Source organism: Rhineura floridana, chromosome 6 (assembly GCF_030035675.1).
Source record: "Rhineura floridana isolate rRhiFlo1 chromosome 6, rRhiFlo1.hap2, whole genome shotgun sequence".
Taxonomy (NCBI): domain Eukaryota; kingdom Metazoa; phylum Chordata; class Lepidosauria; order Squamata; family Rhineuridae; genus Rhineura; species Rhineura floridana.
The window spans coordinates 62,118,151-62,143,921 of record NC_084485.1 but is presented as its reverse complement, the minus strand read 5'-3'; the positions used below and the strand labels follow the sequence as shown (position 1 = coordinate 62,143,921).

General features: G+C 41.9%; 1 protein-coding gene across 10 annotated transcripts in view; it reads right to left on the bottom strand.

The window, feature by feature from the left end:
* Positions 1–25,771, bottom strand: part of PLXNA2 (plexin A2) — a 627,239-nt gene that overhangs the window by 524,819 nt on the left and 76,649 nt on the right. For all 10 annotated transcript variants that reach the window (XM_061632052.1, XM_061632055.1, XM_061632053.1 and 7 more), the window contains 2 exons: positions 23,075–24,348; positions 18,709–18,891 (listed from right to left, as the gene is read on the bottom strand). In XM_061632052.1, the coding sequence (XP_061488036.1) occupies positions 18,709–18,891; positions 23,075–24,262 (1,371 nt within the window). In that variant the 5' untranslated portion in view covers positions 24,263–24,348. The remainder of the gene's footprint in view (positions 1–18,708; positions 18,892–23,074; positions 24,349–25,771) is intronic.

The following is a 25,771-nucleotide window of genomic DNA, read 5'->3' as shown; positions in this document are numbered from 1 at the left end:
TGAACAACTAGCATCCTACTATGGTATTATTATAAAGAGTAATAATAATAATAATGGTATCAGTTCTGTGATAACCAAAAGGAGTCATCAGCAAAGCTACATATATAGCCTTTTTTTCCCTGGGGTGTTTCTGTGACCCCAACCAGTGCATGATCACATGGAATTGCAATGTGCCTCCAAGTTATCCTAGCAATCTCATTTTTCTTATAGTAGCAGGTATAAACGACTTGATGGCAAAATTATACATATACTTCTCTATGGCTGACAATACTCTGGCCTTCATTTATTCACAATCACACAAACACTGTCCTCCATTGACAAGCTGGATAAAGGGCAGTTCACTGATTTATTATCTATAATAAGACACACTACATCTTGGCTTGAAAGACAAGATTGATTTTTCACCCATGAGCCATGCAATTTACCCTAGTCATTCCATTTGCCCTGCTGTGACACAACAGGGGACACGACCCCACGTAAGGAATGCAAAACATGTGGGAATCAGTGTGGTGATTGTGGCGGTGGTTAGAAGGAATCGTGTGAAATCTACATCTTAATGGAAGCTTAGCTGAAACATAATCTGCGAAGCTAAAACCAGCATTAGTTCACCTACCACCTGTAAAATGATAATATGCTTTCATTCAATAAATTCTTTCTAACATGTTGGGATGGAAGGAAAGACCTAGTCACCCAGATGCATTTGCTGCTTGTCCCAGATGAGCACCAAGTAGTAAATTCAGATTTCCCTTCATTACCTTCAGCTGTAGCCAGAACAAAGCATTTCCCAGCAGAATATCTACATGCTGTACTCTAACAATAGGATTCTTTATTCTAATAAAGGCAATCACATTGAGATTTAGGCAAGGGTATATCTAACAAGAGGATATGGTTAGAAAGCACTGGAGCTAGCAAAATGTCATTTGAAACCCAGATACAGCAGTATTAAATTAGTTAGGCTCAGATTGTACCCAGTCCCTTAAATATTTGTTCCCATGACTCATGCTTGCAGAAGTGCAACTTTTAAAGTTGACCTTTACTGGTGGGATAGAATCAACTCAGCCATTCGGTGCTTTTAGTAAAGCAAAGCATTATTCTCCCAACAGAGGGACATTATACCTCTAAATGCATAAGCAGCAACACATTTTCTTATTTTTTAAAATAACTCTTGGCATCATGCCAGGAAAGAAGCCAGCACACAAATTCAGGGTTCGGCACCAGATATTTTCTTGTTCTCCAAAACTTCATCAGAGAGCAGCTGTGCATCCATAAGACTTTACAGACTATTTCCATTGAAACAAGCTACACAGTGGCTTGTTACTTGTTGAACAGCACTACAGATGTACAGAACTTGTTAATTTATTTCCACCCCACTATTCCATCCAACATATGTCCAATATCTATGGAATACCTCTGCTGGTATCTCTGCTATCCATGAAATACCTTCTGTATAATTGCACATCTTTCTACCCTCTCTCTTGATACAATTCTTTTTCTTCTCTGCTTTCTTGAACAATGGTTTGTGCATCCAGCTATTGGTCTTGGAAAATACAGTACTAGTTCTGCATTGTTTAGGGTGCTTTCAGACAGCAGTTTATTCATTTTCCTTGACAATTCATCACCTCATAATTTTTGCAGGTTTTCTGGCCTTTCACATGACATAACAGATGGTTCTGGAAATCTAATAGTGGAAGTTTAGCTGTTTTTGTGATATTCCTGAAATATTCCATTTGCAAGCCCTATAATCCAGTATATTGTGGGAGTTTTGTGTGATCATGTGACTGCCACTCATGTGACCAGCTGGGGTGCCGCATCCCAGCATGCAATTCACTCCCACCTTTTTTTTTTTTACTTCATGAAAACTGTACTGGTATTCCAGCATAGACAAAAGTAGCAATCGTCCCCCCCATACACCCCACAAAAATGTCAGAAGTGAAAGGAAGAGGGGTTTCATGAAGACATGATAAGAGACACTCATGCAATGAATTATGGAGGAACTACAGTGCACAAGTTTATAAAAGGTGAAGATGGAAACAAGTTGTTGTTTGTTGCAGCAGTGTGAAAGTCATTTACCATGAAATAGTGATACATTGGTTGAAAATCCATTATTCCTGGCACTGCAGTGTGAAAGGAATTTTAGAAATCAGGACAGAAGTGCTTCTGTTATAATCCATAAAATTAATGCAATAGGCCCCATGTCTGAATGCAGACCTAGTCCCCTTGTAAAGGTTGCAAATAGCAGTGGTAAAACTGACAAGCTTTTATCCTCTGTAGCAGTGAGAAGTCCCTTCACTGTAAAGACCAAGGCATTTGAAATTAACAAGATATTTGAAAAAGGCTGGTTCTCCCAATTCAAGCTTCACCACTGCTCTTTGGAACCTTTGTGGTGGGGACAAGATAATGTCCAACATTTTTCTTAAGTGGTGAGAGTTGTGTGCAAAGGCTGCAAAGAAGAGCAGAGAAAGTCCCCCACTTCTGTTGAAAGTTTGCAAAACATCTTCACTAGCAACTGAAACTGACAATGAGGTTTAAATTCCTTGTTACTATCATATCTGCCCTGAAGAAGCTTCTGCAAGCTTGCTGCAGAGAATGTGTATGTGTGTATAACTTCCCAGTTTTACCAGAGCTGTTTAAAGACTTTGTGCACAGTTGTCAGAACTCACGCAATGGACTGTGCATGCAGTCATTTATAATTGTTTTTTCTTCTAAGTTGCCTGCAGTTTGCACCCCTAGCCATCAGGAATTCCTCACTTCCATGGAAATTAACTTGGACAGAATCAGATGTAAGGAGGCTGTAGGATACTTATCCACCCCTGTTGAATGATCATATTCTCACTGGAAAATCAACCTAGTGGATTACAGCAACATGTTTACCTAATACCTCGAATCAAAGGGCATGCTCAGCTCTGGTTATTAGTTTTCAAATATGCTTGCTTGCACAGCAGGCACAATAACAATGGGATAAATGAACCTTTCCTCTTGTAGACCTGTCCATCATCTTCAAGACAAGAGCAAGTGATCTAGAGCTTAGACTAGCAGGGTAGGAATCAAGAGAAAATCGTTTAGTACAGACCTGAAAAAAGTAACAAGAGAGGAAACCTTCAAGCTGGCTGGTATCCAAAAAGAATTTCTCACAAGCTATAAAATGACCAGTGTGTTTAATTTAAACACACACACACACACACAAAACTCTCTTTTGGAGACTAACTTCTTTTGTCCTTATCTACTGAAAGAACTTTCTCATGATTTTTTGTTTTGAGGGAGTAATCTCAGACTTGGCATCACTGAAAAAAATTAAGACTTTCTTACTTTGCCCACAATTGCCAAAGTTTTCTCGTGGCAGAGTTTTCTCAGAAGTCCATTACTGTTTCACCTGCTTAGAAGCTAATGCAAATCTATTAGGCTGTTAAGGATTTTTGTTTGTTTGTTTTAGATTCACCATGGGTAACATTTTCTAGAAAGCTTAAGTGGTTTAAGGGTCCTAAATCTCAGCAAAATTCCCTTAGGACTTAAATAAGTGCCTTCCATCACTTTTGAAACCAAGACTTGGCGACTTTTGCACATTTATGCCCTGTATAAAACTCAGCTGAAAGTGTCTCATTTAAAGTGTCCGTGTGCAGGCATGCCAAAAGAGCTACTACAGTCCATGGTAAGAGATCCTCAAAAAGTAATACACTGAATCACACAGATAGCGTCACAATGCCTGTTCCAAACTGAACAACAAAACCTCTACCCCTTTGCCAGATACTTAGCCTCATCCACCTCATCCCTTGCTTCAGGATAACCAAATGTCCTCCTGGCATTCAACATGGATATAGTTTGGCGCAGTCCCTGGAGGGTCCAGCATTCTCTAGACTTGTCACAAAAGTAAAGCTCCCCCATAGGCTGGTTGTAAACTGTAAATAAACTGCCGACACTGGCCTTGCCCATCTTCCAAAAGCCCAGCTCGCTAGGCCCTCTGGGGCTCATAAAACAACAAAACAAACAGCAAGCTCACTAGCAGGAGTCTGGGAAGCGAGCCAATCTCATTATAGGGGAAGCAGCATTAAGCTCTCGCTCTTTTAAAGCAGACAAACCCCCCTCCTTTCCAAAAGTCAGTTATAGCTGTGACTGGCTGGAGCAAAGTAGTGCAGGGAGTGAGGAGGAGGAGGAAAGGGGCTTTGTAAACAAAGAAGAGACAACACCAAATGGCAGGTCTCGAAGCACACCCATAGCCTTGCCATTTGTAGCAGAAATGAAGTCTTTCCAAGTGTCCAGAATAGTCAGGCTTGAATCACCACAACAGAATTTCAGTTTACAAAAGGATCCTGAACTGACCACAACCCAATGCTTGCTTTTCAATATTAAACAGAGGGCTTTTTAGCTTAGGGAAAGAAAGAAGTGCTCAAATGCCAGGATTTGGATTTTTGATTTTCACAGCAAAGTAGCTACTGGAAATAAAAGTTTGCAACCATCCAGGAACAACAAAGGAAAAATGAACAAAGCCTTTCTGCATTTTTTTGCGGCCTTATATCCATTGCACTCATCAAGGCTTTAGAGATGTTGGTTACCTAAACAGCCTAACTTATGTGCGCTTTGCCATCAGTCCTGCCTCTTCTTCAAGAATGAAAAACCAGCTTCCTATCTGCGATGGCACACTGAGTTTTGGAAGTGCTCAGAGGAGGGATGGGTGAGAATTTTGATTCAGTTCTCATTTCAAGCTGAATTTATCAAATTTGGACTTTCCAAAACAACATGAGAACTGAATCACAGCCATCCTTTGAAATTCGCACTTATTCGACTTTTGCAATGCAGTTCGCCAACCAAACAATGTTTACAAACATGCATACGTTAGGAAAGTGTGCATAAAAATGAATATATGAGTGAAAATAACATACAAAAATGCCTATATTGGGAGAAATTGCTTGCAAACCTGTGTTCATCAGTCAAAACTGTCTACAAAAATGGGTTTATTAGGAAAAAGTCACACTAAAATGCTGGAGAATTTTCATGATTAAAAAAATCCTTCACAAATTGCTGCAGAAATGTGGAGAACTGAATTTCAGATTGGAAAAAAGAAAAACAAAGATCTGAAACTGACAGATCTTTCCATCCCTAGTTCAGAGTGCTTCCAAAGCCCAGCATGACTGCAGGGACAAGTCCTTGCCCTTTATGCCAAGCTGGGAAGGAAAGGAATAAGGGCTCATCCATAGCATCCTCAGCTATGGTGGTGCTGTGATCTGGAGCAGGGGGTTATGCCACTCAGACTCAGCTTTGTAAGTCCCATGGTGATCACAGCAAATGAATTTATTGGTGGAGCCCTGGCATCGGTGCAACACTCCTCTCCAGTTCCCATTCGCACTCAGCCAATCTTAAGCATACCTGGGCAGCTAGAGACATTATTACATTTATATCTCACACTTCCTCCAATTAGCTCAAAGTGGAGTACATGGTTCTCCCCCTCCCCATTTTATCCTCACAGCAACCTTGTGAGGTAAGTTAGGCTGACACACAGTGACTGGCCCAAAGTCACCCAGTGATATTTCTAGTTGTGTGTTGGTTTGAACCCTGGGGTCCTAGGTCTTAATTTAACACTCTAGCCACATCTACCTATCTGTTAAGCTGTCAGAGTTTGTACTTGAGGTTGGAATATTCACTCAACATGTGCAAAAGTTCATAGAGATCCAACAGGTTTGTTATGTAGCCAATGCTAAGGAATATGTTCAGCTGTCTCAGAGTTCTGAGGTCCTCGCAACACCCAAGCCCTTAGAGAAAAAGAAACAGACTGGTCCAAATTTCACAGGTACTGGGTAATTAGTTAATAGGAAATTTCACACCACCAAAGGAATGTGATGTTTTCAGTAATGAATCCTCAGAGGACTTGTGGATATATTTAGAAAAAAATGATACGTTCAGCATACTGAGTCCTTTCTAGCAGAGAAATCCCCACAGGGAAAAAAACCCATTCAGCTGGAGATAAAAAACCATTCAGCTGGAGACCATGGTTAATAGCTATGAGGTGGCTTGCTACAGAATCAGGATTCCTGGCTTTTAACCCCATTGGCTCAGGCTAGTCATCAAAGTAGTGACCCTGCAAATTGTGTTTAGATTTTACAATGCACTTCTCCGCTACAATGTTTTAAGACAGGCAGACAATTATGTTACTGGCCCACTTTGCCACATCTAGGAAACTGAGGCAAGGAGCTTCTCATCACCTGAATACTCCTGCACAGTGTTACTGCTTTCAATAGCAGGTTTGCATCACATTCTGTGTTAATAGCCCATCTTTTTTCATCGTTGCAAAACAAAATTCCAGAGAGAAACATTTCCTGCAAGTGTTTTCCTAAATTGCTGCAAGAAGCCCTGGAGGAAACTTTTTTTTTTCACAGCAAAGTATCAGAGGAGGAGGAACTGAAGCAGGCCTAGCCCTGTGATTAGAGATACGTGAAAGTCTTTAATATCACTAAAGCACACACAGTTGTAATAAGATGAGGTCAGCCAAACCTACTTATAAAAATGAGCTTCAGACTTGGGAATAATTAGCTGGCTTTAGAAAATCATGGAGAGACAACATTGCCTGTTTGTAAATCTCTTCAACTAGTTCCCACCTCATCTGGTGAATTAATTAATTAATTACATTTATATTCTACCTTTCCACCAAGGAGCTCAAGGTCTTTCCCCTCCTCATGTTATTCTCACAACAGCACTGTGAGGTAGACTGAGAGACAGTGACTAGAGATCAGCTGAGTGGGGATGTGAACCCTGGTCTCCCATATCCTAGTCCAACACTCTAGCTTCTACATCACACTAGTTCTCCAGTGTAAATTCCACAATTTCTCTCTTCTAGACTGCATAATATACTACAAACTGAAAAACTAGTTCAACTGCTTTGGCTCTGCCACTAAAGCAAAGAACCCTTGAGAAATCTATTTTCATAGAATCATAGAATAGTAGAATTGGAAGGGGCCTATAAGGCCATCAAGTCCAGCCCGCTGCTCAGTGCAGGAATCCAAATCAAAGCATTCCCGACAGATGGCTGTCCAGCTGCCTCTTGAATGCCTCATGTTGAGAGCCCACTACCTCTCTAGGTAATTGGTTCCATTATTGTATGGCTCTAACAGTTAGGAAGTTTTTCCTGACGTTCATTTGAAATCTGGCTTCCTGCAACTTGAGCCCATTATTCCGTGTCCTGCATTCTCGGACGATCGAGAAGAGATCCCGGCCCTCCTCTGTGAGACAACCTTTCATGTACTTGAAGAGTGCTATCATATCTCCCCTCAGTCTTCTCTTCTCCAGGCTAAACATGCCCAGTTCTTTCAGTCTCTCCTCATAGGGCTTTATTTCCAGTCCCCTGATCATCCTTGTTGCCCTCCTCTGAACCTGTTCCAGTTTGTCTGCATCCTTCTTGAAGTGCGGAGACCAGAACTGGACACAGTTTTATGAGTGTGCTGAGAGAATTCTCTTTGTGAATAGAATGGGGAAGGATTTTGGTTCACTGCACAATTTGGAGTAAATCTCCCCAGTCCATATCCAATGGATCGTGCCTGGATTGGAAATGCAGACATACAGATTAGATCACATGTCTATGAACCTTTCCAATCATGGCTTGTTATGTACTTGTGTGTGTGTGTGTTTAAGAAAAAAAAAGGTAGTCCAAGGGCTTTCTTTCTTTCTTTCTCAAAAAATATCTAGCTGTTTGGAGCAGCTAGTAAACATGCACAGCTGAAAACATGCTCATTGAAATGTTTTAAGTAAAAAGCCCTTGAAAGTGGCAGTATGTTATGATGTGCCATTGCTTTTGGGGTAATTTTACAGAGAAAAAGATGGCTGCCCTCATGTATCAGAGGGTATTTCCAGGAAGGGGTGGTGGCAAGAAAAAACTATGATCTTTCAAGTTATTTTTTAAATAATGGTAAAATCACCTTGCATGATAGCCTCATGACCTATTTGTCTGCACTTTGGCAAGTTTCTTATCTGGGGGCACCTCCCTCTATCTCTGGTTTTCAGACTGATTGCCCACAAAAAACTAAGGAAGGGAATGTGATTTCATTTAGCTCTCTTGCAATGCAGGGGGGGATGAAGATGGGAGATGTGTGTATTTTTTACTATGTTTTTATGTGATTGCCAACTGCCCTGTGAAATCAAATTGATATAAGGTAGTGTAATTTGTGTAAACAAACAAAATAAAATAGCAATCTGAAGCAAAAGCACTGTAGACTGATTGTTCACTTTTTTCAGACTCTTGTGGAATGCTTGATTCTGACTCCCTGGATTTGAAATTATCCCTTACATAAAAAGAGGGGGGGGAATGTTTAAAGGCTAGTCGTGTCTGGATTGAAATGATGCACTGCTGCATTGAAATGATATTCTCACAGCTTCTCCACCCCCCTTTCATCCCCAATCACTGTGTCTGCCCTTCTCCCCATCAACTGTGGGGTGAAACTGGAATCCAATTTGATACAAAGGAAGCGGAGTGTTTCTGTGTCAAAGGGACAGGGCAGGACAAGTTGCAGCTTCATCCCATTTCATTCGCATTTTAGAAGTGTACGGGGCATCATCAAGTTGTGTGACCTGGTAGCCCTAGTGGTCATAATTCCATAGAGAAATACAGCTGTGACTTGTGAAGGACCAAAGCAGTCTGCAAAGGCATCAGCAAGGTATCCTGAAACTATTCTGCATAGGGTGGGGTGACAACAGTAAAATGATCTAAATGTGATCAAGTATGCCCTTAGTGCTTCACTTTCTATTCTATATACAGAATATTGAAAATGGTGCCATCTTAGCTACTTTACTGTAACAAAGACTGAAAGGTAGATAAAGGAGGATGTACAGGTGTTAATATAATAATAAAACAGTCAGCGACTGAACACAGGTAAAGCTAAAACTATTAGCATCTACAGAATAAGAATAGCCAGGTTTTACGACACATTTACTAAATCTCTGTGATGATTTGTGTCATCCCAATCCCTCTTGTTGGATGGCCAATATTTTTAGCAGAATAGTAAAACCAGAAAGTTCAGATCAGGCATGCATGATGCAGAACACTGTTAAATAATACTAATACCATTTTGTAAATACCATGAAAGGCTGGTTTCAGTATATGTTTGGGATAAATTCACCATTTAATCCAACTTCCCAACAAATGTTTGCTCATCTCTCGAAAACAGGAGGGATGAATGTAAAAGCTCATTTCCTCTCTTCATGCTGTTCTGTGACTACAGTAGTGCTGACCACATATGGATCTACTCTGCCTCAGAATCACAGATATTTAAAAGACCTCCACTACGTAAATGCCATCAGGGATTACCAACCCGGAAAAAGCATTCCTTTAGTAATCCTTCATAATTAATGGGACACAATTCTACTTGGTATATTAAACAGCTAACATGCAGGCACAAACTGCTTGCTTTAAGTGCCTTTAAGGTAAGGCCTTCTCTGGCCACTAATGCACACATACACACACTAAGGGCATGCTTAATCATATTCTGATCATTTTACTGTTGTCACTCCCACTCTATGCAGAGTAGTTTCAGGACTAGTCTTTTTCAATATGTTATCCTGGGCTGGGGTGTGTGTGTGTCAAAGCTATACATGAATGGAGGAAAATGGGTCAGGCCAGCAGCTCACTGAGTATAATACTGCTAGTAGTCTATTGTAGTCTATACCAAATGCAGTACTGGAAGCATAGGCAGCAATTATAAAGTGATAAACCATTACCTACTCTGGATTTCAAACACCTGATACTATACATGAATGCTGAGAAGAGTCCTGCCACCTTCAGTGAGACTTATTTTCAGGTAAAGAAAGAATCATAGAATATAATAGCAGAGTTGGAAGGGGCCTATAAGGCCAATGGGTCCAACCCCCTCATCAATGCAGGAATCCACATTAAAGCACACCCGACAGGTGGCTGTCCAGCTGCCTCTGGAAAGCCTCCAGTGTTGGACAGCCCACCACCTCTAGTTCCATTGTTGTACCACTCTAACGGTTAGGAAGTTTTTCCTGATGTTCAGGTGAGATCTGGCTTCCTGTAACTTGAGCCCATTATTCTGTGTCCTGCACTGTGGGATGATCGAGAAGAGATCCTGTCCCTCCTCTGTGTGATAACCTTTCACATACCTGAAGAGTACTATCATATCTCCCTTCAGTCCTTTCTTCTCAAAGCTAAACATGCCCAGTTCTTGCAGTCTCGTCTCATAGGGGTTTTCCCCCCAGTTCCCTAATAATCCTTGCTGCCCTCCTCTAAACCTGTTCCAGTTTGTCTGCATCCTTCTTAAAGTGCAGTGTCCAGAACTACATGCAGTACTTGTTGGAAGTGGGGCAAGAGCAACTCCTGTTTGGGTTCTTTTGTTTGTATTCCAGAAGGAAGATAGTTAGGGTCCTCCAGCTGGCTAGGCTTGCCTACCTTTACCTGTGCTATTTTCTACCTAACTTCCTTTCATTGTAAACTGATCTGCTCAGGAAAGCCCCTCCTTCCTTTGTTTTCTTCTTTTTTCTTTGACTGTCCAAGAAGAGAGGAGACATCTCTGTATTTGCTCTCTCTCCTGAGCCATGAGGGCAATACCCAAGTCTGGGCAATGAGGCCTAACCATGCCAAATAGAGGGGAACTAGTACTTCACATGATTTGGAAACTATATGTTGGTTAATGCAGCCTAAAATAGCATTTGCCTTTTTTTGCAGCCACATCATATTGTTGGCTCATATTCGGCTTGTGATCAACAACAATTTCAAGATCCTTCTTGCATGTACTATTGCTGAGCCATGTATCCCCCATCTTATAACTGTGCATTTGGCTTTCCTGAAGTCCAGGGTACACATAAGGCTACTCTCAGCTTTTGCTTCCTTTAAAAGCAAGAACTCAAGTATAACATGGCCACTTTCCCCAGAGTTCCTGTAATTGCTACTTTATCCACTAAGTCATCTCTATTGGTTAGAATCAAGTCTAGGACAGCTGATCCTCCAGTTCTTTCCTCCACTTTCTGTATAAGAAGGTTATCAGCAACACAAGTCAGGAATTTCTTGGAGGGGCTGTGTTTGGCAGAATGTGTCTCCCAACAGATATCAAGGTGAAGCCCCCCATTACTACTACATCTTGCCTCCTTGAAACATGTACTTGTCTTCTCCTTGACTGGGTGGTCGGTAGTAGACTCCAACTACCATGTTCCTTTTATTCCATGCCCAATTTATTTCAAACCAGATACTCTCAGTGGAGCTATCAAGCTCATCCTCCTATATTTCTGTGCAGTGATTTTTTTTTTTAAGTGCATAGGATTGCAGCTGAATTAACACAGTGTTACTTAGGGGGAACTCTTGCTGGGAGGAAGGGCGGGATATAAATCAAATAATAAACAAACAAACAAACATGAATACATAATTATGTTGGAGCCAACCCCATTGACCATGGTAGGATTTAATTTTTCTTATTTATTATTACATTTATATCTTACTTTTCTTCCAACCAGCTCAAGGTGGTACATATATGGTTCTCCTATACCCATTTTATTCTGCCAATAACTCTGTGAAGTTAGATAGGCTGAGAGATGGTGACTGGCCCAAGGTCACCCAGTGAGCTTTGTGGTTAAGCGAACCCTGGTCTCCCATGCCCTGAGTAAACATGCAAAGGATTACCCTGTCTGCATGGCCAGCTTATAATGTTACCATTTTGCAACGTAAGATTGCTCCCATGTACTGCTTCTCTAAAAACAAACCTATCCCATGCTATGTTTTCAAAAATGTTAAGCAATATGCAATTAAACCAATATTCTGGGAGTAGTGACATAGTTCTTGCATTTATTTATTTATAAGAATATTTATATACTACACACACATATAAAGGAGGTGTACAGTACTATGTACAGACACAGTAAAACGTAGGATACATAAACACAATACCATAGTATCATAAAAATGATTGGCTTGACTTGAAAAAATGTAAACAACTGAATAGACTTGTCGGCATAATAAAACGATCTTCAAGAGACATTTGAACGCGAGCAGCTGAATCTTTGCTGGAAGAATACTCAACAGCATGGGACTGGTGGTATGTACAGTAGGGCCCCGCTTTACAGCGTTTTGCTTTACAGCAATTCGCTAATGCGATGGCTTTCAATTAGGGAAAGTCCCCGCATTAAGGTGCTTGTTCCACTTTTATGGTGTTTTTTTTCCATTGCGCACCATTTTAACGTCATTTTCACACAACACACCCCATTATCGTCAATGGGTTCCACTTTATGGCAATTTCTGCTTTATGGCGGCAGTCCAGAACGGAACCTGCCGTATAAGCGGGGCCCGCCTGTAATGCCCAAGTTGAAGCCAGTTGGACTTCTGAAACAGGGAGAAGTAACAGTACTCCTGCAGATGATCTCAGTGATCAAGCTGGGATAGAGGGGCTTGTGCGGTCCTTAACCCAAGTTGTTCAGGGTTTTGTATATTAATAAAAGGAATCTTCTTCAGAGCTTGTTTTAACACTTCTTATGGCCAAACTATTCTACTGAGGTGATGAGAATGTGAGAAGATGTTTGTTTGTTTATATCCTGCCCTTCCTCCCAGATATGATTTCCTAGGTTTGTGCTTGTGGTATAATGTGGTCATGTGAGTGCTTCCCAGAACCATGCTGCAAATCAAACATCTCAGGTGTTAACCTCTTGGTTTCTAGCTATGAAAGACCTTTACATAAAAGTTTGTCAAAGCTACCTGGGAAGAATGCGTTTCAGTCCTATGCAAATCTTTCTAATTTATTTATTTATTGTATTTACATATCGCTCCATAGCCGAAGCTCTCTGGGCGGTTTACAGTAACTAAAAACATTAAAACAAATATACAAATTCAAAACACATCTTTTTAAAAACAATTTAAAACACAATTTAAAATTTTAAAACAATTTAAAAACACATGCTAAAATGCCTGGGAGAAGAGGAAAGTCTTGACCTGGCGCCGAAAAGATAACAGTGTTGGCACCAGGTGCTCCTCATCAGGGAGATCATTCCATAATTTGAGGGCCACCACTGAGAAGGCTCTCTCCCTTGTTGCCAGCCTCCAAGCTTCCCTCAGAGTAGGCACCCGGAGGAGGGCCTTTGATGTTGAGTGTAGTGTACAGGTAGTAACACAATGCTTCTAAAATCCACAGTAAAACAATACCTTCATTAGGACCAACCTAATTAGGACCCAGTGTCAGAAAATTGTGAGCAGGCCTTCAGGTTCTCCAGAGCTTTTCATCAGGCTAGATGTTAATCAAATTGGGAGTGGGGAAGGCAGCTTGGTACTGAAGCCATAAAAACTGTATTCATCAAACGCCTAAGATAGTGTGTAGGAAAAGGTAGAAAATTTAGGCTGAAATCCACTGCACACTTGCCTGGAAGTAAACATCATTGAACACAATGGGACATGCTTCTGAGTAGACTGCATAAGACCGTGCAGCTTTGAGGTTACACCTATAGATGCTTGAATAAAGAAGCACACAATGGCAAATTCCCAGTTTTTGAAAATATAAAACCCAGCAGTTACCTAGACCCTTCTCTAGCATTAAGTGAAACAAATAGGTTCCTTGTTAAGTAGGGAACAGCAGTAAAGAGAAACATGGAAGTTGGAGAACTCAAATGTTTGCTGATATTTTGGAACATTTTGGATAGTTCTAATAAAAGTATTGCCCAACTGTAGATTTTGGATTTTCTCTTACGGGCCAACATAGCTACTTTTGCTTTGCATGGTGTCATATAGTGTTATTTATTTTGAATTAACAGAGCTTCGAGTATGTCCCCACCCATGTAAATGCACCTTACAGAAGAGGCCCTTTTGACAATACCCTCCATTCTCAGAAGTTCACTTCAGAAGATATGCAAAAGCCCACTCACAGATGAGTAAGTTTGCATGTGTATTCCTTCACCAAGCTAAGAATTTATTTTTAAACAGACATTTGATGCCTTTGTAAAGTTCTGTCAAGTTTCTGTTATTGTAAAGACAATTATATCTTTATGGACAATTATGGAAATGATTTTTTTATATATGTTCTATTATTGGTCATGAAATTTGAAAAGATGAGTTTTTATTCTGCGCCTCCTTGAACAAATTATTAGACTAATGGGATACAAGTATTTAAATGAATAAATTATATGATTAAACTAAACTTGTGATTCTTGATAACTGCATTAGTATATCATTTGGAAAACAGAAGACCGTCCACATTGCTGAACACAGAACAAATTGACTGAACCCCGTATAATAATTATTAAGCATTCTATCTGTTTGGCTTTGAATCCATGAAATAAAAACATTAAAACAGCATAGTTGACCAAGATTTGGAGTCAATGATTTCACACAGAATAACTCAAGCATATTTAATGTCAGGGATGGGGAACCTCAGGCACAGAGACCAACCACAGACCTCTCTATCTGGCCCTTATGTCTCTCTTCGTACCTCATCCCCAGACGCACACCCTCTCCCCAGGCCACACCCCTCCTGGTTTGCACCCTCCTTGATTGTTTTTGCCTTGCTGGAATATGCCCTTGAATTCTGATCATACTTCTTGTTTTCATGGATGGTGGATAGAGAGGGGTGTGGGAGAGAGTGTGTAGAAAGTAGCCTACTGAACAAAGGTAAGATCACATTCACTAATCTGCCTATGTTTGCCTCTGGCCCCACCTACCACTGCCATGTGGCCCCTGGAAGGTTGCCCTGATGGGAATGCAGCCCTTGGGCTAGAAAAGGTTCCCCAACCCTGCTTAATTGTGAGGATTCTTTGGAATTGAAAGGTGGGATAAAAAATGAAATGAAATTAATCAGTCAATATTTTGGAGGACACCTGGACAGCTAGTCCCAGCCTATATAATCTCCTTCCTCCTAAGGACTGCCAAAGGCGACACCTGAACATATTACTGAGTTTATGTATGACCTTTATATCTGGGCAAGCCTTTTAGCAGATGGGACAAGTTTAATTTCAATTCTTTCATTCTCTCTCTCTCTCTCTCTCTCTGTGTGTGTGTGTGTGAGAGAGAGAGAGGTGTATAAATTGCTGTAATGAAAAAACATTAGATCGGCGAAATAAATGAATAAAACTATACTTTAGTGGACTTAGGATGTCTTTAACCTTCTTCCTGACAGTTAAAAAAAATCACACTTGCCTGGCTTGGGGGTATATTTGGAACCCAATGAGATTTCCAATGGAAGGATGGGGTCACTTTGTACCCCAGAGACTACCCCCACTTTTTTTGTCATCACAAGTGTGCTTGACACTACCAAAGCACCTTCAGCCAAAAAACACTTATTCAGAAGAATAAGCAGTATATATTGGTTCCTTCTCCATGCATATTGAGTAAACTGGGGTGTTCTCAGACCCCAGTGGTTGGGGGTTTTTTTGCTTCCAGAAGGAAAATGGTAAGTGGTAACTGGCTGAAATTTGGGGAAGTTGTATAGATGACAATGTCCTAGAAGGAAAAACTGGTGTGTCTACTCATATGTAAATTACACAATAAAAGGCAGCAATTTGCCCCCAGGGCCTTTTGCTGGGGTATTTTTGGACCCCAGTGTTTTTTTCCCCCAAGCAAAAAAATCGTATATGGTAACTCGCTGAAATTTGTGGACAGTGTAAAGGTTAAAAGTTGTGACAATGTCCAAGATGGACACTCCTGTACATTTACTTACATGTAAATTCAAAGCGCACCTGAGGGTCCAAATGGACTCCAGAAGTTAAGATGGAGGTTAAATTCCTGCAGGTAACAGAGGAAACTTATTGCATAGCCAGAGTGGTGTAGTGGTTAGAGTGTTGGACTAGAACCTGGGAGACCAAACCTCAAGTCCCCACCCAGCCATAAAGCATAGTGGGTGACCTTAGGGCAGTGACCATATCTCAGCCAATTCTACCAGTTGTGAGCATAAAATGAGGAAGGGGGAGAACCATGTATGCCACCCTGAGTTCCTTGGAGGAAAGATGGTATATACATGTAATAATAAATAAAATATAATAAAAATATTCTCCCTGAGGTATCTTTGAGCTATGTTGCTTTTTATGGACAGGTGCCAGGCTCCATTCTATCCAATCAAAATGGAAACTGGTACCTTCCCATGGCAGATCAAAATGGCCAGCTTCTAAGCTCTGTTATCATTCAATGGAAAGGAGTGAATGAATTTATTGGGAGAGCACAGACATCTAATTTAGCAATGAAATTTACCATGAATATATGGGAAGGAAAAGCCCAACTTAAACACAGATTCCTAAATTTCACAAAACAAGGCCTTTCTTTAAGGGCAATGGAATTTGGAATATTTCTTGGCCTCAGGCAAGTATCCTTGCTTTTTGTGATGCAAACAGGAAGGAATGTTATCTGATGAAGTCAATCTATCACACAAAGGTCAGTAAGAGGGTTAGAAGGTGAGAGGCAAGACTACACTCAGAAAAGCAAAGCTTACTTCAGGCTATGGGCTGCTCAAGAGTTTATCACTGCCAGTTAACCTGTTCAGTTCTCAATGGCAAGAGGACATATTGCCCAAACTAGAACTTTTACAGCCAAGCAGCAGAAGTGCTATCAAGAATGCTTGCTTACCAGGCTTGGTAAACATGTATAGATATTCCAAAAAAGATTAATGATTAGTCCTCAATGCAAATCTGTGGCCATGAATAAAAGGATGAGGCTCAAAGACAATGCAACACATTAATTCTGGACAGTGACATAAGCCTGAAACTACCCAAGTGTGATTTTAATATTGAAGACCTTGAAATGCCATAGTGTTTCTATGCCAAATTCTTTCTGATGTAAAAGCCAGCTAACTGATTTCAATGCACAGATTTACACCACTCTTCTTCTTCTTTTACTACTACTACTACTACTACTACTATTACTACTACTACTACTAACTACTGGAGCTTCCTAGATCTCTGGTTGTAGTAAAGGAACTATACTTTTTTCCTCCAGGACATTCCCTTGCACTCCATGCAAGAAGCCAGCCAGTCACACTGCACAGCCCACCCGCTGTACTTCCCTGCTAGCTGTGTGGCCCACTGCTGACTGAAGTACTATATGAGCTTAGGCTGTGGGAGATCAGAAGCATATGTTCCTGAGGATCTTCAAAACCAAAACTTGATAGGACATGACAATGAATATTGCTATTGTAAATGGTCAATACACACTCTTCAGGTGACAAGGAAGCAACTGGAGAAGGTACAGGTAGGAGCTGCCACATATATGAACTAGGCGTACATGACACATGAATCCTGACTCCCCAAGGTCTTTGATCACAATCACGTTTGGGTGCCTGTGGCATTAAAATCAGCAATATCCAAACTCATAAACATTTATATTTCATGTTGGCAATGAAGAGCCACTGAGAGAACATAAAGAATAGGCACAATCTAGCACCATTAAAATCCATAAGCAGGGAACACTGTGGATTGTATTCAACATAGCACTGATCATTCCATCAGTGCAAGGATTTTTCCTTGCACAACAGGATGTTCTCCCCCTCTCCTCCACACACATACCACCTAATTCTGTTCCGGGGGGTTCACCCAACTGTCAGGAGCAGATTTGGGGACAGTGTGGAGTACACATGGGGGGGGGGACGAGGAAGATCCCATTGCGCCAGTGCTGTTCCTTATGCTAGCGCACCTATTAAGTTGAATACCGTCCCATGTGGCTATCAAACAAGAAAAATCACAACCTGAATATCTGCTGTTGTGCACTGGCCAGAAGCTAGTCACATGCTACCTTAACACCCAAACTGGTATTATTAGCATTTTCTTAAGTGTCCAAATGTTTTTCCTGATAAAGAAACTTTCAAGTGCAGATGTGTTCCCTCCACACACAAATAAATGCTCTACGTTTATAAACTTGCATTTGAATGCATTTTATGTGTTCTAAACAAAGGGTTTCAGTTACCATTATTATGCATTTAAGTTTTTACTCTTGCTTTAAATGTTTACCTGAATATTCTGCTAGGGCAAGTTATGTTTCTGGATGTTTACTTAAAACAAAATCCAGATTAATTTTTCGCAATCAGCTACAGAAATTATTATTTGAACATCATAAGATGTTTCCTGAGAATACTTGTGAATCCCAAGAGAGAGAATTCTTGCCTAAATGTTGATAGCTATATGTTCACTGCTTTCTTCTACAATTCACCAAACAGGCAATCAGCAAAGAACATCTCCCTCACTCCAATTGATGCCACAGTTCCTTCCTTCCTAAGCATCCAGGAGAGAATCACATTAACACAGGGATGTTGAAAGAAGTTATTTCTTCAAGAAACAACAGCAAATGATTTTGGGAAGCCTTGCATATTTTCCAAGCCACTCCTTGTGGAAATGTATATATAAAACAGATGTATATGCCTTGTAGAGCTACCTGGAACTGTGGAAGAAAATAGCTAGTAAGCAGACAGTGCAGTCTCAGGTATATTGAACTGCATCATCCCAGAAAGGTTTTAAAATCTCTTTTTTTCCTTTTAACCAATGAGAACTCCACAAGAATCTGAGTGTGTGGTCTTTACATTTCAACTCACTTGTGCATCTCCAGTGCTTGTAATGTTTGGGGTTTAGAACATAACTGACAGCAAATGGAAGTTGCACTTACCTGCCTGCCTGTTTCAAGTATACCCCATCCATTTTATGACTACTTTTATGCTTATCAGTAAATTAGTCTCCACAGCTACTAGAAGCGGCCTGTGCTCTTGTGATACCAACAATACCCAGAGAAAAAGAGATGTAGTCTTCAGCTCCCCAGAGCCAGAAAAGTAAGCTTACCTTCTTGAGTTTGCCACTTTTTGTACCCACGAACACCACACTGTAGCCACTGTAGACATATGAAGTGACAGAAGTCATACGATCACGGCTGGATGTGTAAAGGGTCACCCCCTCTACTGGTATGGAGCCTCCCAGTGGCTGGTTAATGTCCAGCCCACAGAAGTTATCATCTATTGGGACTGGCTGAAAGGAGAAGGAATTTTGGTGAGTGTGGGTGATAGACAAGGAGTGAAGAGAAAGCAAATTTCCTAAGGCAGAGCCTTCCTATTCAACATCTGACATATAGCAAGCTTTTGGTGAGTTGGGCCCTGGGCAGCATTCCAAAATCTGAGACCAGAAGCAGTCAGTTTCTGCAACTCTGTTTCCTTTTTACATCTCTTAAAAGACTCCTCCTGAAGATTCATTTCACTGTGGCATTCTTGAAACAGCGCTTTCCCATTAAAGGGCCGGTACTTCATATTCTTCTGTGTTTTATCGTTTGCCTATTTCCTCAGAGAAGGAGAGGCTTTGCCCACACCTTGAAACCTTTGAACCAGGGTTGTGGAATGTCTGGTTCACTAGATGTTGCTGGACTACAATTTTGATGATCCGTGACCATCGATCATGCTGGCTGGGGCTGATGGGAGCTGCAATCCAACAGCACCTGAAAGTTCCCCACCCCACAGCCTTCCCTACCCTGCTCTAAACTGACCCTCATACCATCCATGTCTTCACAGTAACTGGAAACTTTTGATTATGACTTCCTGGTTTGTCACTTGACTATTCATTGGGGCTTATCCTTTGAATCCTCTAATTCACACCTTTTTTAAATGTGTGAATCACTCTGAAGGACAACAACATTCAGCTTCCATAAGGTCCCCTTGTTGAGGTGGGGAGGTGCTGCATTGTATGCAGGGCCGGCCCCAGACATGCTGGGGCCCTTGGGCACAAGCCTGCCCTGGGCCCCGGTGCTCCCCTTCTGTGATTCAGAGCCCCTGCCATTCCCTTGCTTCAACCTACCTTTCTCAGCTGTTGTGCGGTTGTGCTTAACCAAGATGGCAGCTGAGTTTCCCTAAGGGGCTGAAGCCTTTGCTGCCATCTCGGCTCATGGCTTGATCCATTTGTGTCACTAGGAGTACTGCTTATCAGGTTTGGTTGGTAAAAGACCTACAGCCATTTCTGTACTGAAATAACTTGGCTGCTGTGGTCTTGGCACTGGTAACCTCAAGAGTGGGTTACTGCAATGATCTCTATGAGGTGCTTTTCTTTGGGCTTAACCTAGAAGCTGCAGCTAGTGCAGAATGCAGCAGCACAGTTTCCGGCTGGGGTATCCTGTCACCTCCATGTAAGGTCTCTGCTGAGGAAGCTGCACTGGCTGCCAATATACTATCGGGCACAGTTCAAGATTTTGCTTTTAGCATACAAAGCCCTAAACAACTTGGGACCAGGATACCCAAGGGACCACTTGCCCCACATATATTTTTTATTATTTATTTATTAAATACCTATTCAGCCCTTCCTCCCAAATGAGCCCAGGGTGGCTGCCTGGCACCTGTACTCCTCAGATGGAGCACTCTGAGAATACTCCATGCCTCAGAGGTGCGCTTAGTTTGTACTAGAAACCAGGCTTTTAGTGTTCCAGCTCCAGCCCTCTGAAATCAATTGCAGCCAAAATTTGGCAGGCACTCAACATCATGATGTTTAGGCACCTACTGAAGACATCTTTGTTGAAGAAGGGTTCCCCTGATGTCTGAGTCAGTCATTTATGAAATATTATGTGTACATCTGTAAGAATGGTTTTAATTGTTTATAGAGTTTTGTCAAAATTGTTTTAATTGTTTTCAGAATGTGTAGAAATGCTTTTGTTTTAGAATTTGTATTTTTTTATATCTTCTCCTCCACTTTGATGGCCTTGGGCTATGAACCACTTTATAAATTTGTAAACATATGTATATCCAGGGCCAGCACCAGGCATGACTGGTCCCTTGGGTGCCAGCCTGCCCCCTGCTCCCAGCCCCCCCACACACAAACCATGCAGGACTACTCCACCTATGTCTTCTCTCTTTCTGTGAATGCCCTGCGCCACTGGGCACACAGGTTGCTGCCATCAACCAAGATGGTGGTGGAGGCTTCATTAAGGGGCTGATACTCCTGCTGCCATCTTCGTTGATGGCACACATGCATGCTACGCTGTGTGAGCGCACATGCCTACAATTAAACAAGATGGTGGTAGGGGCATCAGCCCCTTAGAGAAGCCTCTGCTGCCATCTTGGTTGATGGCAGCTGCATACGCAGCGCATTCTTAAAAAGGGAGGAGTGGTAGGTGAAGCGGGTGGGTGCTGCGGGTCCACACAGTCTATAGGGGGGCTGGGAGCTCCATCTCTGTGATCTGCGGCAGGATCAGGAATCAACCCTGCTGAGGATTACGGATGGGGAACGCTACCCCGCACCCTAAGGAGGGGCCCTTCAGGGGCCTCTCTAGGCCACAGGGTCTCTCAGCCAGGGCCTGACCTGGCCACCCTTTGGCACCGGCCCTGTATATATCCCTCTCCATTTCACAAGAATATTATAGGCAACCAATATAGCATTCTCCTTCTCTGGCTTCCATCAATACTGAACTCAATAGAGATGCACAACAGGATTATATGTGCATTAGTTCAGTTTTGAGGCAACTATATGAAACAACTCACCTTGGGACACAGAGTACCAAGGCTACAGGCCTGGCTGTTCAGTAACCTTGGATCTGTGGAGATTGGTGGCTCCAATGCTAGTGAATCCGCTCAGGGTTTTAGTCCAAAAGTTCATGGATCTGTCCAAGGTGCTGAAACTTTTTTTTTTTTTTGGTGGGGACTAAGTTTCAGCACTTTGCACAGCTCCTTGAAAGTTCAGACAAAAAACCGGAATGGATTCACTGTCCTACTGACATTGGAGCCACCAGTCTCCACTGCCCTGGATTAGTATTTTTTTCTTGTTCTATGCTTTCCCTTCCCCCATGTGGCAATCAATAAGAGACAATAAATCAGTCTAAGGGTCACATTGTGTTCTGGGCAACCTTCTGGGAGGGTCACATGCCTGTGGCAAGCAGGGCAAGAGGCAAAAAGTGTGTGGAGCAACTAATGTAAATTTTACCTTTGTATACTAGGCTAGTTCACTCACTCACACTCACACACTCACACACACACACACCTCTATCCTCAATCCAGCAGGAAATGACATTATCAGAGTTCAAAGAAACATTCCAGACAGACAAGGATGCTAAAGGAGGAGTGGAAAGCTGGGCATGGCCTGGGTAGAGTCCCCAGGGCCAGACACACAGGTTTGGAGGGCAATTGGCCCCCAGGTCTGAGGTTCCCCAGCGCTGCAATAAATGATAGCAGACTCCCTCTGTAAACACTCTGATCATTTCTGAAAACTGAAAGCCTGAAGAACAAGTGACTGTTATTTACTGTAGCATCCTCTTGTCTATTCTGAATGGGCCCAAACAGGCTGACTACATAGCTGCAGAGAAATTTAGGAACCTTACCCCACTGGCACAACTAGCTGCATGAACGTACACTTTCAATGGGATGTCTCTAACACCCCAACATTCTTTATTTGCTACAAAGCTACAGATTAAATTGATTTTTCTCTGCTCAAAGTGGTGGTGGCATCTCAGATCTTCTGTACTTATCCAAGTGGGCCAGCTACATTAATCAAGATCAAAGATGACAAAAACTGTGCAACTGAAATTGGTGATTAATCTGTCAGGCTTTTTTGCATGAAACGTTCCTGCTCAGGGAGGGTGTTTCTTTGCTCTACTCTCAGGTTTGGTTTCAGACCAGATTACACAAAGAAATGGAATCCACCAAATCAACTACATTTTAGTCTTGCCCTCCATTACTAAAACAACAGAGCAACTCTTGTTCATTAAAGAATTTACCTTTCCATTGTGATAAATATCTGAGTTAATATTTGGGGAGTAAAGGCAGAACTAATTCTATAATGCTTCTGATTTATGCAACAACACATATAAATGGGAAATGTTTTTTAACAAACATTTTTCCTAACTAGTTATTCCTCCCAATGGCCTGCTGAGGCTGATACATCATTATTGGTGTTGTTATTTTCCGCATGATTATGAAAAAACAAAACTTCCTCAAGGTTATAGGGGGAGCCTACAGGGGAGCTATGATTTGAACCTACTTTTCTACGATAAGCATTATATTATCTATTAGAAGACATCAACTCTTCAAGGGATGTTCACCAAATTCCTCTGAAACAACATCAAGAAACAAGTTCTTACACCCTAGAATTTCTGTCACTGTTCAAATGATGCTACTGCTATGATATTTTCATGATGTATCTTCCCCTGAAGGAAATGTAGTTAAAATACTGCGAACATTCTTACCGCCTTGGTACACTGAACATCTTTTCCAAGCAGCCAGTTGAGTTCCAAGTTGCCTTCTCCTTGATAGCAAGATTGTAGGCGCTCCTTAATTTGGGCATTGATAGCACGGATGGGAAAGATGCAAAGAGCTGAATCATCAGGAGGCTGGTGATACTGCTTTTGTCCCTTGGAGAAAATGGCAAAAAGAACATCATCCTGGGCAGTGATATTGAGGGACCTGGCCAGCACCTCCCCAGGCTTGGAAAGGTAGGCTGCCTGCAGGAGGCGATACTCCACATCACCCTTGACACAACCAAATGGCAGAGAAACATAGGAGTGGAACTTGGGGTCATCCTTGCAGAGACGCACAATTCGCGATGTATAGAAGAGGTCACTTGGTGAGTTGATGGACACACCCTCAGGAGTTTCTGGCTGCACAGTCAGAAAATAGACAAAATTTCCACTGGCAAATCCATAGATATAGAAAATGTCAAAGTGAGAGATCAAGGCCAGTGTGTCTGAAGGGATTTTTATGAGTGATGAAACAAAGTCACTGTGAAGCTCATAATCCAACATAGCTGATGACTCTGGGTCACGTGGTAGCTTCCGGCTGGAAAGAGTGGGGAAGTAATCCTGCTTGCCATCCACTGCTGTACCAATGAAAAGCTTCCCATCCTCACCCTCAGAGCGAGCTATAACTCCATACATAGTGCCAGTTTTGTTAACGCTGGAAAGATAGTGCTCCTTCTTGTGAGATGGTTCCACCAGTATGAAGAGGTCATCCAATCGCAGCAGCTTGCAGACTCCTTGGTAGAGGCTCCCACAGGCCAACAGCCTATTTTCTGTGTAATCAATGATCAGCAGCTTGTTCACGTTATTAGTCAAAGTCAAGATCTCAGTGCAAGGCTGCACTATGAGAGGTGGATAGCAGGACTTGTTGTCCTCCTCAGGCCCTGTCTTGTGAGCTACCAAAATGGTCAAGTTTCCAGACAGCTTGTAAATCCTATTGATGGCTCCCACGTAGACTGCTCCAGTGGCCTGATGGACAGTCAAATGGTTGAAAGTCCAGTCACGGTTCTCAGAGTGGAAGGTATTATAGATGGGAGTGCTAGTGACATTCCATGAAAAGAAAACCAAGAAAAGAAACACCAAGGCCACTAATGAGTCTTCGGAGTCCCATATCCGAGACCAGATCTTTCTCTGTTCCATCCTGCGGTGCAGAAGCAAAGAGGAAGGGGAGTGTGAACCTCAAAACTCCCTGTGTCTCTTGCCACAGCAGCGTTCCTCACATGATTCTATAGGAATAAAAAGACATACAGAGGAAAATATTAGACCTAAAATATCCTGTAGATACAATTCAAACACACCCACCCACTAAAGACTCCTTGAGATCCAAAGTGGTCTTCTCTAAACCCACAAACAGGGTTCCCATTTGGGTAAACAATGCAGGCGTTAGCACTCTGTTCCGCCTCTGTGCTTTAATTGTAACACAGTTTAACTACTACTAATATGCTCTGAGTCATGAGTTCATTCAGCTGCAGGAGGGAATAATCAATCTCAGGCCAAAGACAAGTGTTTTGCAGACAGTTCACCTACCCTGTCATCAAAGCCAAGAATTCTGGCTAGTGGGGGCTTGTTTCCCCCCCCCCCACAGGTGTTGAAATGACAGGTAAGTAAGAAGGGTTTCCTGTTTGGGAAATCCATGAGGGTTACAATGTAATTAAAGAGGAAGAAATCTCAGGCAGAGATGGCTTACATGTCTGCAGCACCTCCTGTTTGTTTCTACATTCCTCACATGCACAGGCATTGTGGTACCTTGCGCTGTGTCTGCATCTTTGTAACTGCCAGGTCCACAGAGTGCTGGCTTCATGCCAGCTTGCATAATCTGTATTAGGTGGTCTCAATCACTCACAAATATGCAACCGCGTTTGACCCCTGGCTTGAGAGAGAGTTCCATGAGACCTTATAGACTATTTGACTTATTGCAGTGTGAGCTTTCATTGATAACCATCTACGTTATATTGGATGCCTGATAGTTCACTTCATATGGACCACTGGGGTCTGCCTGAGGTGGATAGTGATGTTCATGGGGGATAGCTGCTTTGTGTTGCCATGTCTCTCCTCTTGCATGGAGGTGCAGCAGGGAAAAGTGCAGACAGAGCCTTGGGCTACTAGAAAGAGTTGCCAGAGCATTTTCCTGATTGTTTATTGTGCAAGGCAAGCAGTGGGGAGACAACAATGTTGATCAAGGAGGCAGCTGATACATTATTATTTGGCATCTCATTTTTTGCAGAAGAACAGCCTCCAATTTGCACATCTATAGACAATATCTAGTTAATATTTGTATGAATACAACAAGAGATGCAGCATCTGAGCATCCTTGGACACTAGGGTCAGCTGAAGCAAAGTTACCTAGATGAGATCCAGCCACGGAACCCTTACTTGCCCCAGGGCTGCTACCCATATATTCTCTGGCCTTCTCCCACACAGGCACCATCATATGAACATGCATAAAGCTGCATCTTTCAAGACAGACCATTGGTCCACATAGCTCAGTACTAACCCTTGACTAGACACAGCTTTCCAAGTTTATTTATTTATTTATTTATTTAATTTAATTTATATACCACCCTAAGCCAAAAAGGCTCTCTGGGCGGTGTACATAAGAGATAAAACAAGCACAATATATAAATACAATAAATATAACAAAATCAAAGA